General features: G+C 50.9%; 1 protein-coding gene across 2 annotated transcripts in view; it reads left to right on the top strand.

The window, feature by feature from the left end:
• Positions 1–237: 237 nt before the first annotated feature.
• LOC135811797 (uncharacterized) overlaps positions 238–14019 on the top strand; it is a 30212-nt gene continuing 16430 nt past the window's right edge. For both annotated transcript variants that reach the window (XM_065325041.1, XM_065325040.1), the window contains exons 1-12: positions 238–2048; positions 2610–2741; positions 4043–4170; positions 4768–4895; positions 5133–5369; positions 6573–6716; positions 7556–7666; positions 8906–9231; positions 11504–11570; positions 12337–12545; positions 13123–13280; positions 13458–13588. In XM_065325041.1, coding sequence (XP_065181113.1) covers positions 457–2048; positions 2610–2741; positions 4043–4170; positions 4768–4895; positions 5133–5369; positions 6573–6716; positions 7556–7666; positions 8906–9231; positions 11504–11570; positions 12337–12545; positions 13123–13280; positions 13458–13588 — 3363 coding nt within the window. In that variant the 5' untranslated portion in view covers positions 238–456. The remainder of the gene's footprint in view (positions 2049–2609; positions 2742–4042; positions 4171–4767; positions 4896–5132; positions 5370–6572; positions 6717–7555; positions 7667–8905; positions 9232–11503; positions 11571–12336; positions 12546–13122; positions 13281–13457; positions 13589–14019) is intronic.

Genomic DNA, 14019 nt, shown 5'->3' with positions numbered 1-14019 from the left:
CGGCGCGGCGGCCGACACTTACACCTACACGTATACAGACAGTACTCAGTAGATCTAGATGTGTTATGTGTGACGAATCAATGATCATTCGGTTGCCAACGAAGGAAACCAAACAACGACAGCACGCAATGGGAAACGGCTACGTAACTCATGGCATTTCGGAGTGTGGTGGATATTCGATTCATTCTAGCTTGGCTGTCACCGTCGCTACAGCCAACTCCCGGTCCGCGGTGCGGTGCGCTCTAGCTTTCCCGGAGAATCCTCTATCAGTATCAAACTGGCTGAGTGTGTGCCGGAGACCGAACGGTTGGAAATCTTGGCGGAAGGGAATGAATGTAGTTGGCGAACCCTGTATACGGCTCTAGTCTTCGATTCCCGACGAGCCGGTCAGCGAGGGTTGTTCGGGTATGCGTGTAAACTAGAGCTAGCTGTCAGTTTTCTATTTTATTCTGGATTATGGAGAGAAGCGAGAGCAGCCGACGCAGTCTCCTACAGCTGCACACTGCGGCTGGCGAGCATGAGGAGTCGTGGAGAGCCGTGCTGAATCACGCTGCACCCACGTCCGTCGATCAGTCCCATCTCACCGTGCAGCAGGTGAGCGCCGTGCAAAAACTCCTGCATGCTCGTCGTGTCGAACAAGACGATGTTCTGGAGTCGATGCGGAGCAGCGCCGCTGGTTCGGATGGCCAGCAGCGAAGACGGTTTCATCAGCGAAGTAGTCGAAGAGAGCTACAGCCAGGTACTAGTAGTAGTCGGGTGCTGGACGCAGCGGGGCAGGCCACTTGCTCGCCTGGGCAGCTGCCAGGGCTGATCAATACCATGGAGCTGCGCCACGACACCAGCCAGCGGCTGGCCTGGGATTTCCGTAGTCTGGACGTCGAGTGTACGGGTCGCTTGCCACTGCACCAATGTGTGGTGCTCTTCGCAGCCAACCTGGGCTCGAAGTTCAGCCGGCGGGTGTGGAACGACTTCCGGGCCCAGCAGGTGGCACGCATGGAGCAAATCGGAGACCTGGGTGGCGCGAGTCTGGAGGAAATCAGACAGGCACTGTTGCCGATAGCAACCACCAAACACACGGAGGTCGGAATGTCGGCGGAAGAGATGCGTGCACTACTGGGCCAAGAACTTCACGCCAGTCAGAGTCGTTCGATGGTCGAGTATCGCCAGCTGGAGGATGGTATCAGCGCCCTGGAAGAGGACGCGGAAAAGCAGGAGCGTGCGGCACGCGGCCGCGAGCTCCGCGCGGCCGCGCAGCGCAGGATTGCACGGTTCCGCGTGATGGCCATGTCGGAGGACGTGTCGGACGAAGAGAACGCTCTCGGCGGCGGTGGTGGTGGTGGTGGTGTGGATGCTAGAGACGGGAAACTCGCCGAATCCTTCGTATCCGCCAACCTTCAGGCCTCGTTCCTGAGCATGCAGTCCGCAGGTAGCGGGGACACTGCGGCATCGTCATCGCTAGTCAAGGAGCAACACAAACTCGACCAGGCGCAGTCGGTCTGGGACGTGCTCGAGCGGAAATACGACGCGCTCTCCGAGAAACTGCTGGCGACGACGGCACCGCCGCGGGAGAAGTCGTCGTCGCTGCTTGACGTGCGTCAGTTGCGCGGGAACGCGGTGCGTATGGTGCGCGCCGGTCGTCTGGACGAAGCCGAGAAAATGCTGTCGGAGCACGCTCGCGCTGGCAGCGTCATGTTGCTACTGGGTAGTACAGCAGCAGCAGTGTCAGCTGCGGGGAACAGCAGCACCGCATCGGGGAACAGCAGCACCGCATCGGGGAATGGTGCAGTGCTGGTGAAGACGAGTGACTTCATTCCGCTCAGCTCACCCGGACGTGCACTCGCCGAGTTGCGCCTGCGACAGAGCCAGGAACGCGACACGCTCAGCGAGCAAATGCATAAGGAAGGCGCTACTAGTAAAACGGCGGCGGGCAAAGCGAAACGTCGTCTTCAGCTGCAGATCTCAGCGTGCGAAGCGGAGAAGAGTTTCGACGCGGCCAGTCTATGTGTTGGTCTGTTTGAGCGTGCTCACCGGCCTGCCACTTTGGATAGGTAGGTGATACTGGTTGTTGCTTGTGTACACTGTACAGTTGGAGTGGGAATATGCTTCCCGCGCGGGAACGACAGCAACTCACAGCAGGCGTCCGGCGCGTTCGGCGCGACGCTTCATGGCATGCGACGAGTTACGTTCTGTGCGCACTGAGGGCGCCGGCCCAGGTCATCTTGACCGGATTTCCATGTCCAGGACAGTACAAGCGTGCATGCATGCGTGTGTGTGTGTGTGTGTGTGTGTGCGTGTGCGTGTGTGTGTGTGTGTGTGTGTGTGTGTGCCCTGGCATGAACACATGTATGTGAGCGTGTACTTGTACGTGTAAGTACAGTTCAGGCCGCAGAGAAATCCAACCTCATGAATAAAGAAGCGCCGCGTTTGAGCGCACAGACCTGCAGTGTTTCAACGTTTTTAGTGCTAGGGCTGTGCAGCGCCCGGTGCTATTTTATTCTTGAGGTTGGATTTCTTTGGCCAGTACTGTACTTGCGGACGAGCACACCTTCATGCACAAGTAGGATTCTGTTAACACTGTATCTTTGTGATCTTGTTCTCTCTCTCGACAGCCATCATCCGGACAGGGTGCGTTGCCAGGTGCTTGCGCATGCACGACTGCCTCAGCTGTTGAACAGCGCCGACCTGTTCCAGGACTTCGCCGTTCTTGCCAAACGTCTCGCCAGCGACACACTGCTGCCCAGGTGAGTGCGCTGTCGTGCTAGCATGCAATGCATGCTACTGTATAAGTACAAAGTTTCGTTTGGAATTAACTTTCGCTATATTCGTTAGGCGGAACAACATACCGGTACCTAACGTTTGTACTAAACTAAAGTGACCCCTTCTGAACGTTCGGGGTGACAGACCGCGACCGAAAACAAAATTTAGTACGTAACGAACCTGCTGGTGGAGTGATCTAACGAAAGATTTCCGGTGAACGAAAATTTGTACTTATACAGTAGGAAGAATACATAAACAAGAGTGTGCACCACCTAGCGTGAGCTGCGATGGGTTCAGCCATGGGAAATGTTTTTATTGCGTCATTCTTCACCAGTACGATGTAGTGTGCACGTTGCCTCGCCGCGTTTGTTTTGTGAGTACGGTGTGAGTTCATCAGATTCGGGACACGTTGATCTACAGCCTGTTGTCCTACATCCATCGACTACCGTAGCTGTGATGCACAATGCCGATCTCTGGCTACGCGTGATAGCATCAGTAAAACAAATAGCTGCGAAAGACCGATGTCATTCGACATTCCACCGTGGGCTAGGGGATCGTCGAGTAGCACACTCTTGGTTACGATTGCACTGTTGATGATGTATGCGTGTGTTATTCGTGACTACTACACACGGCACAGAGCACCACGCATCATTCGTTGTAACGCGTGGTGCTCTGCGCCGTGGTGTATGATAGCTCTATTCGAATGAATCTTGAGCACTCTACCGCCCTCGGAGCCGGAGGACTCTCTTTTGTTCATGACTACTATGTACCCACCGTTTAGGAGCCGCATCTGACGCCTGATCATGGGGTGGTGGCGTCCCACGGAAGCGGAAAGGTGGTTCTTGACCAGGGAGTCGTACGACTCCTTGTTCTTGACCTGCCCTGTACGCGAACCCGTCAAATTTATTTATGTACCAAGTAGTGACATGTATAGTGAGTGGGTAGGTCCTGTAACAATCTGTGATTACATGTACAACCCTCGTGATAACACACCCATGGTAGGTCTTGTAGCAATCTGTTACAACGTTCATCTTTAACTCAGCAGTCTGTTAGATTTTCTACGCCATGTCCTATGCATTGTGTCTCTTACCCTTCCGTGCTTATCCTTCATGTGTACATGTAACAGCACTTCCGACTATGAAGTCCCGCTCGACAGACCAGATGCCTTTGGAGAATTCTTGAAATATTAAAAAGTTTCGAACATATAGTGAAGCAGTTCTTTGTGTGTATGTGCATGTGTGTGTGTGTGTACGCGCGTGCGTGCCTGCATAATCGTGTTGTTTAGCGGCGTGGAGGAAGGTGGTGACCGCTTGTCGCTGGAACAGTCCATCTTGAAATTGCTACTTCACAGTCACGTCACCGAGCAGACTGTTCTTGTGTGGCTGCTGGAGGGAACCGGAACGGAGCATTCCGGTAAGCAATGAAACCTTCTTAACACACTGCACATCTACATCTCTTTTTTTCTCTTCCTCTCTCTCTCTCTCTCTCTCTCTCTCTCTCTCATCTGCTCGTAAATCCAGTGTCTCACAATAATGACAATCCAGCTCCCTCAATCCAGCAATTTTACGGGAGGAAATTTCTGATTCTTGAGAATAGCAACTCAACCTCATGATTGTGTCACACACGAATTCCAGAGTATTGCACAGTTATGCTGGCGGAGTATGAACAATGTCAAAGTAGTTTGCACGGGACTGATTGCTATTGTCATTTCCTTTAATAATCCCAATAAAGTGTTTTACAAGTCAGACCTTTGAAACTCCATTGTAGCCTTGTCGTATTTTCAGTACACCCAGCTCGCAACACACAAACAGTCCTCGGCTACACTACGTACAGTTGAAATTGTCCAAAGTTTCACCCAGGAGGGCATCATCACGGTAGCCGAGGACTGTTGGTGTGTTGCGAGAGTTGGGTGCACTGAAAATAATCCCAATAAAGAGTAAAACAAAATGAGCTCTGGTGTGCTTTAGTTGTATTCCGTGCTGCCACTTTTGCTTTGCTTCTTTACTCTAGATCCACCTCCTGCCGAGTCCCTGTCACAGCACATTGGTCAGCTGGAGTTTTCCCTGGGTGACCTCACTCGGCGCAGGGGAGCGTGGATAGCTGAGCGGCCGAACGACATGGAGACTGCAGTGGAAGAGGTATGCTGTTGCTGCTGGTGCGAGGGCTGGAAGTGATGGTGTTGAATGTTCTGCTTTTTCTGTGTTTTTTTTTCAAGTAATCTGGGGTGATATTTCAATTAAGGGAATGACATGTTTTTGTTTAGAATACTTCATCAGCAATCAAGTATTTATTAGGAAGCATTTCAATATGAATCAGTTTGTCATCAGGACCCTCATTTTGGTGTTCTTGGTCCATTGTGTGCATGTGCCCCACAGCACCAGAGCATACTGTGCAGTGCGGCGCAACTTGCCCGGGATTCGTCGTGGCGTTGGTACCAGGGAGACCTCACACCTCTGTCTGCGACCGCCGGCCCTTTGAAGCTCGACGGCGTGGATCAACAGGAGGCCGGAAGGACACGGTGTCCGCGGGGAGTTCTCGTTGAACTACTCGCTCAGTTGCAAGAAGTCCAGCTGGAGGAGATCGAGTCGACGATGGCCGAGATGGGACGCAAGGTGAGTGAGAGACACTGGCATAGTGGACTAGGCGCACATGTCAGGGAAATAACCAACAAATACCGTTGCACATAATTGTAGCAGCCCTGCTACCATGACCTGTACATGTGTTTTGTATCGTGATTCGTGATGTCCACAAACCCACTCTGTACTGTATTTGAACTCTGCTGTGACAGTTGTATCAGCTGTAGATTCGTGCTGAGCTCCGCACGTGCGGGATCACGCTGGGCCCTTGTTGTGTTGGGAGCCGGAGATGCTCGGTTGTTGACTTTTTCCTCTTGAGTTGTTTCCTTTGTAATTTGAATTATGTAACCCGAACCGAGCCCGCTGTTACATTAATTTGTGGGATAGAGACCTCAGGCCTGCAGCATAGCTGAATGCTGGTGTATATCGATTCTGGATGCAGAGAATATGAATCCAACACAGAGAGTTCCCGAAACGATGATTGCGAAAAGCGATTTCAAGATTGGCAAGCCACGGCATGCAATCGATTACCATTGAAGTCGAACACACAATCTCCGGCCGGCAGTGAAAGTCTAGTACTAGTACTTGCAACACTCTGTTTTCCATACTGTAGGAAATGAAACCCGGCAAGGCAATTGAACGTAACCGTAGATCATAGCACATGTCAGCGTTGGCGGAAGCAGGTTTTGATTGGTCTGACCATGCCATCATCTTGATACTTGAAGTACAATGGAACCTGTCTAAGACGACCGCTCGTTTGACCTTCAAAATGTGGTCTCTGTTACCAGGTGGTCTCCTTATCCAGGGTCATGTAACTGGAAATAGCATCCCTTGGTCCTGGTTGCAGTGGTCTTCTAGGACAGGTGGTCACCTTATCCGAGTGGTCGCCTTGACAGCTAGGTTTGACTGTACTGTGTGTATGGTATGGTGGGTACGCCTGACGTACTAAACCTGGGTTTGGTAGCCAAGCAGTTGGTCAGGCGCGGCGGAACCGGTCCGATTGGTCAGGCCATGGCCGGACCAACCTTTTAGCCACCAACGTGTGTTTACTGCTGAGGAGGTCATATGTGTACCCTCCATATCATACCCAACACATGGAAGGCTAGGGTAGGGCCGGAGCGATCTAAAACATCTTGCGTCGATCCTGTTGTTCTGCCCATGGCTTGACTAAGCGGACCGGTTCTAATCCCAATGCATGTGCAACTTCTTCTCGTGTTCTTCTTGCATTTCTCATGTCAGGATGAAGAAGCACTACGCAGCATCGTATCTCGTCTTCACCAATCACTGGTTGGTCTCCACGTGAATAATGTGGCTTCAGTGTTACTGCGACTACCGCCCAGCGAAGAACAGTGGAGAGACGCGCTTATTAGGACGTCCATACAGGTAACGTGTGTGTGTGTGTGTGTGTAAAAGTAAAAAAAGTACAGTGTGTGTGTATGCGTGTTTGTGTGTGTGTGTGGGGGGGGGGGTATGTATGTGTGTGTGTTTGGGGGGGGGGGGGGGTGGGGTGGGGGTCTCTGTGTGTGTGTGGGGGGGGGGGGGGGCTGGGGGCTTTGTGCTAGTTATAAGCCTATGGACCTTGGTAAGAGTAACAGGATAGCCAGCACTGTATGGCACCACACTCACCTCACAACTTTCATCTTTCCGGGTGCTCTGTACCCTACATACACACACGCAGCTCACTACAATAACTCACACTCTCACACTGTGGTATTGGTACAGCAGAGTGTTAGTCTCACAGCCTAGCACCCTATGAAAGCTGGTCGTAGTATATTTGATTGATTTCTCCGCGGTTTGCAGTGCTACGGAATATTTTGCTCCCTCAGTCGGTGGTTTGTTCTTAATTTGTATTAGCCATTCTACTTGAGAGATAATAATTGCCATGGCTTTTAGTGGCCCGCTATTGGGAATAAATCAACCACGTATGGTGCATGATGCGTTTTCCAGCAAGTCTTAAAAGGTTTGAAAGGGGCACATTCATTGTGGTTCTGTTTGCCCCTTCTTGAGCTTGAAGACATGGAGCCATTGGAGGTTCTACCGTTCCTATGCAGAAGCATTTCAGTTCCTCTGTGTTTGTTTGTTTGTGTGTGTGTGTGTGTGTGTGTGTGTGTGTGTGTGTGTGTGTGTGTGTGTGTGTGTATGTGCGTGCGTGCGTGTGCGCGCGTGTTTGTCATTGTTTGGTGTGTGTGTGTGTATGTGTATGTGTGTGTGTGTGTGTCCAGGCAAAGTTCCGAGCACTGCAGGATGTGTTGCTACACGAGTCGTTGGCATGCGGAGACGGCACTACGCTGTCACAAAAGGACTGGAATGCATTGCCGGTGCAACTCAAGCGGGTAAGGGTGAACCCAGCCTGGGTATGTGATATGACGTCTCTGTACCTAGCCCCGTCTCCATGCCAGTTACACCGGTCTCTTTGCCCATCCTATCTCGGGTGAATTCCTGACTGTAAAATGTCTTTTCTTTGTAAGGTCATGTCTCTACACACGCTGGACTAAGTAGCAGTATGGTGGTATAAAAAGCCTGCCCTGGACTGCCCTGGACTGCCCTGGACTGCCCTGGACTGCCCTGGACTTCCAAACGTACTCTAGATTTTTTCAGAAGTTCAGAGATTACGATGAATGTGGTTCCCACTATTCTGTGCCGTCATATTTACACTATTGTAGACTTTATTTTAAATGATTGTATTGTAACGCTGACTGGAGTAAATGTACCGTAAAGTACCATTGATCCGCCCCTGTGATGGCAATGGTCTTAGAGACTGCTTCTCCCATTCCCGTTGGCCTTCCAATCACATAATTATTACACTCTTTCTGCATGCTCTGTATGGTGATCCCCGAATTACTTATTATTATTCATGCATAATGGACAACTATTACTCTACACACTATCCACCTTGAGGAACGCACTTTATTTCTACACATCCGTATTCTACCTCCCACACCATACTCTGAACACAGCAGGGAGTCGAATATGACTCCCTGCATTTATTCTGAAATATGAAGCTGGCCACGACGAGGGTTTCCCCTCAGTTCTTGGTTAGTCCAGAAGGAGTGAGTTTGATTTGTTGTGTCGACTGGAGCTGCTAGTATGCTTCCTGTTACAGCCCCCCACGCCATGGCGTTTCCCAGCAGGTTTTTCGGCAGGGGGCAGGAATTAGATCAAGGCTGTCAAGTGCAGGACGATGTACAACAACTTGGAGGATCAGATCCGATGTGCTAAACTGTGCACATTTTCATCCTGGATTGGCACGTATTGTGTACAGCAGTGCAAACATCGGTTCAACATCGTATTTCGTTGTATACGCCGAAATCGCGTCACAGGTAGAAAATCGACAGGGGGCGGGAATTAGAGAGGGGGCGGATCAATGATACCTTACGGTACAGTCATGTATATATCAGACTCAGTTATTTGTCAACGTGTCTAAGGTGCTTGCTGCCTGAAGAGTCTTTCTAAACAACAAACCCCGAGGAGCAGAAGAAAACAGTGTTGATCTCTGTTTTGCCTTTGTATTCACAATTGGAAATAACTGTTACATGGATACTGCTCGCCGTTCTTTGCCCCCACACTCTCAGGAGGAGCTGGAAACGCTTCGCATCGACGAGAGAACGAATCGCTCCGAACCATCCCCAGCTGGAAAAGCGCTGAATAAGATGGTGCATAGTTCCGCCAGAGTTGCGCTTGCTGATCATTTGCCTGGGTCTGGCTCTCAGCAGAATGCATTTAAATCCGTACCCCAGCTGCTGGAGGAGATGTGCGCTAATGTGCTCAGTAAGAGGATGGACCAGTCGTCACTCCACCCTATCGACCGGCAAATGCCCGGTGCGGTTGTGACGTTGATCACTGGAGCACCATGCTTTGCCGATGCCGTCACACTGGCACTCTCCGGCAAGGACATCTGGTAAGCGTAGGTTAAAGGGAACCGTGTGTGTGTGTGTGTGTGTGTGTGTGTGTGTGCGCGTGAGTGCGTTATCCCGCCATGCTATGGGTTGTTTAACCACACGCTGTCGTTAGTACGCATGTTGAAGTCTTCATACGATGCTATGCGCGTGTTCAGCGCAAACACGCTGTGCTGTATATTCCCGTGACTCGCCACGTTGCCGTTTATCGTGTTACCCACAGCAACGAGATCGATCTGCCGATGTGCGTAGTCGGAGCCGCCGAACGAAATCCCGCTCTTTGCGCCCCCACTCCCCGGGTAGTCGTCGGGACCGAGGATGTTAGCAAGTACCGTGTTCTCATTTGTTCCCGACGGTCCATACAGACTGCCAAGGCATATCCCATTGCCGGCATTCTCCAAGCATGTGTTGTTGACGAGGACGTTGTACGATGCGCCCTCCTCCACGAATATACCGTGCCGGCTGTTGTTGTGGCAGCGGTTGTTGTAGGCGACCGACTTCGACGTCGCGCTGTCAAAGTCGATGCCGTCGGCTAGGTTGTCATGGAAATAGCCATCCCACACCACGACTCGACTGGACTGAGTCCACAAACCGCGGTTGTAAGACGAGTGACTCTCGACACCCACGACCGATGCTCCGAAGCAGTCGACTATGCGTATGTTCCCCGTCTGGTACATTGGTCGTGGCCCCGCCGGAACGCCCATGCCGCAATTTCGCACGACCACGTTGCGTACCCACGCGCCCAGGACACTCTGGAACCAGATGCCCGCCAGAGAGGATGTGTTGGTGGTGGAGTTAGTCGAGTTCCAGCCGCTGCAATCAAACAGTGCAAACAGTGCGCCGGTACCACTAGCCTCAACACCCACCATGTCAGCCTTGTAACTCAGCACCAGGGCAGCGACCAGGTTGCCCTGGGGCAGGTTGTCCCCTCCGGAGAGCTTCAGGGTCGGGGTGATGGACCCCTCCAGGTGCACGGTGGTGTAAGACGGCAGGATGAGAGTGGTGTCGGCTTGGTAGTCTCCGCTCAAGTGTACATCTCTCATCAGCAGTGTGCCGTTGATTAGAGGACTGGTCGGTTTGGGGACGGGAGGCAGTTTGTCGATGATTTCCGCCATGACGGTGCTGATCATGCCACCACCGCTGTGCTTCCAAATCAACTGTTGCTGCCGCTCCTGCTCCTGCTGTTGCTGCTGCTGCTGCTGCTGTTTGTTCTTCTCCGTGGATCCACGGTGTCTTGTGTGGAATGGCTGATGCTGTTGAGGGCCCTTCTGAGAGGAACTGGAGTCTTGGTGTTGTTGATGGTGCGGTGGAATCTCGTTGTCCATGTTCTGTCCCTCGTGGCGTAACTCATGCACTCTGAGCCAAGTATCTTCTTCCTCATTTCCCTGCTGCTGTTGCTGCTGTTGCTGCTGTACTTGGTGGTCAGCTGGGCGTCTCTCGTGATCTTCATTCATTGCACCCATGTCACCGAAATCCATTTCTGTCGCGCTCCTGTGCATTGAATGGTGCCTGCTAGCTGCAGACACACCAACTGGTCCCTGTTGAACATCCTGCACATTTCCCTGGCAGCTGTCGACGAGACCTAGCAGAAGCAACAGGCACACAGCTAAATACTTGTTGCAAGCCATTCTAGTTGCTGTCGTCCTTCCCTTCTTCACATACAGTCTTTCTGAGCTTGTTGGTGTGAGTATTGGCAATCAGACAGTTCCCAGCTGGTTGAGCTAGGCTTTGCCGCACAGTCAATCCTCAATCCGTTAGTTTGAAATCTCAGAACCTGTCAGTAATCTCTGGCACTTGTCTTCAGCAGGACCAGTGACCGTGTGTTGTTTTGTCTGAAAGCTGACAGCTGATAGTGCTGCCATCAGGTGTCACATGTCATCAGCAAGAACTGACATACATACTGAGTCTGTACTAGTCAGAGCTCCGAATCTGTCTTTTTTCCACAAGAGAAAATTAATTACATCAACTCCACTGCTGCTAGCTGTTGAGCACATTCCTTCGTTACGACGAGGATAGAGAAACCGAGAAAGTTGGCTAGAAATCAAAAGGCAGAATCATCCACAAAATCGATGAATGTATTTTTGCATTCCCACAAACTCACCAATGAGGGTATGACTCCTATGCTCATTCAACATATTTTGTTGATTCATTCTGTGCAGTTTGCAATAGCTCAGGGAAATTGTTCTTATTTTAAATCTTCTACGACCAGTCAGCTCTGTCGTTGTAAAACCTTACCAGTATCTGTTCGTTCCATGTGTTTCTGTATTTCTCCAGGAGTCCATTCCGCACCACGTTGCCATGGCAGCTGAGTTACCATGGCATGGAGAGATTTGAATTACTGGTGAGTGGGTGCTGCCAGGAAATCTATGACTGCAGTCTGGAGACTGAGAACATATTGGTAGCTAATAATACATCCTGTACAGTAACTCGTACAAACACTCATACATGCACGCACACATGCACAAACACACGTGTGTACACATGAGCATGCACACACGCACACACACACACACACACACACACACACACACACACACACACACACACACACACACACACACACACACACACACACACACTCATACATGCACGCACACATGCCCAAACACACGTGTGTACACACAGACACACACACACACACACACACACACACACACACACACACACACACACACACACACACACACACACACACACACACACACACACACACACACACACACACACACACACACACACACACACACACACACACACACACATGGTAGCAGGAAATCCATTCTCCAGTTCCCCTTCGCTCAGACCGTACCAATGCCGTCTTGGTGCATGTCGATCACCATACCTGAAATGCCTATGTATCCAACATGACCGTGACAGCAAGTTACAACATTTATATGTATAGAGCCATGCAGCTTCCATCAGCATTTGTTTTCACACGCATACATACATCGTGCAACTTCTCTTTCTTGAAGCCGGCGGTTGGATTATATTTACTCAGTTGGATTTCATTCACCACTACTGTCGTGTAGAAAAGGGGAAGGTCTGAAGAATTATTTTCCTGAAAATTGGCGTCCATTCTGCCCTGCCTTCTCCACGCACCGTCTCAGAATATTCACCCCAGCGCAAGTCTAGGTTGGAGCTACACGTGGCCGCTGCCAGTCGTCAAGGAGACGATGCTATCCGGAGCATTGCAAGCGCTAGCCTGCTGTCAGGTGATGGAACGTCAGATGCTGTGCACGTTGATCACAGCCGTGCTCAAACTGCGATTGGCCTGGCAGGAGGTTTCCACCATGGAAGAAGTTGAGCTGAAGGGAAGGTGAGCAACATGAGAGCAAGACCTGCTTGTAAGGAGTGTAGCACAAAGTGTAGTAATGCTACTCTGTGCCCTAGTCTTCCGGGGCGCCCTGGAGCACCATGGCATTCCATGGAGATGCAAATCCTGCCAAACTGTATTCAGTAAATATGCCATGTTCCTATGACCTCGTGCACAGTGCACCTAGAGTCCGACAGTTGTCATAGACAACGGGTACTTGCACACAGGAGCAAATTGACCGGCTTGTGTCTATGCCAGGCTAAGTTTCCAGTACAGGCAGACCTCGCTTATCCAGTCTTGTTTTATCCGGATCCCTCGCATCCGGAAGAAAATCGTTGAATACCGATTTACAGCGTATGCCATGCATACATACAGTATGTGTGTTCAATCATCCGGTTCCCTTGCCTATCCATATTTTTTTTTGTGTTAAGCGGGGTCTGACTGTATACCGGTCACATAGCAATATCAGAGTAGACATGTGTCAAAATCCTCAGGCTGAATAGAGTGCACTAGGTCCAGTGGACAGAACCAGAAATACACTGCTCTCTCGTTCTGCCTCTCTCTCTCTCCACCTTACCAGACTTCAAGAGCTGACGGGTGGTGCAGTGACATACTGGGAACAGGATGATAAAACACGAGAGCTGCTTCAGGAGCAGTACCAGCAGTGCGCGCAGGAGGCGGCTGTCATCAACTTGCAGCAGCTGCAGGATGAAAAGATCGATCCAACGGCAGCTGGTGGTAAGTGCACACGAGGTCATTTCAAGCCCCATCATAATGTAATTCGTTCTGTTTGGCCATGTACGTATTCCAGGTTAGAATATAAATCACTACATCACACCGATGTTTCTCCACCATACCTTTTCCTTGAGCTGTGTTTGTGTTGTTGCGAACCTTCCTGTTTGTCACGCCATACAGATGATGCTTACTCGGCCAGTCCAGTGTTGAGTCGCGGCAGGGCGATAGCAAAGCTGTGGCGGCGCTGCTTCGAGCTTCACTCACGTCAGCTCCAGCAGATCAGTGTCTATGTGGAGCAGCCGGATGTCACTGTGAGTGATGATGTCACTGATGATGTCATTGATGATGTCATCGATGATGTCATTACTGTGCTGTGAGGCAACGTTCACTGCTCTCACAGCCTGTGTGTGCATACATGTAACGTTAGCTGGCTAGTAGCTGCACCCGAGCAGTGTCCAGTGCCATGTGTACATGTAGAGAGACTTTGGGTGGGTTCACAGGTAGACAGTGTCCAGTGTCATAGGTGGATTTGGGCATGACCATAGGTAGATTTGGCAATGTCCGATGTGAACATAGCTAGATCTGAACAGAGTGCAATGGGAACATTCTGCATGGATCTGGACCATTCGAACCAGTGTTTCTCTGAAAATGAATAACACAAAGCCGTGATTAGGTGCCACGGATGAAGTGTGTTTTGTGTGCATGTGTGGACATATGCACATATGTATGTGTGTGCATGTGT

The sequence above is a fragment of the Sycon ciliatum genome, chromosome 3 (genome assembly GCF_964019385.1).
Source record: "Sycon ciliatum chromosome 3, ocSycCili1.1, whole genome shotgun sequence".
Classification (NCBI taxonomy): domain Eukaryota; kingdom Metazoa; phylum Porifera; class Calcarea; order Leucosolenida; family Sycettidae; genus Sycon; species Sycon ciliatum.
The sequence above is the reverse complement of the archived record's forward strand: the minus strand, read 5'-3'. Positions and strand labels throughout refer to the sequence as shown.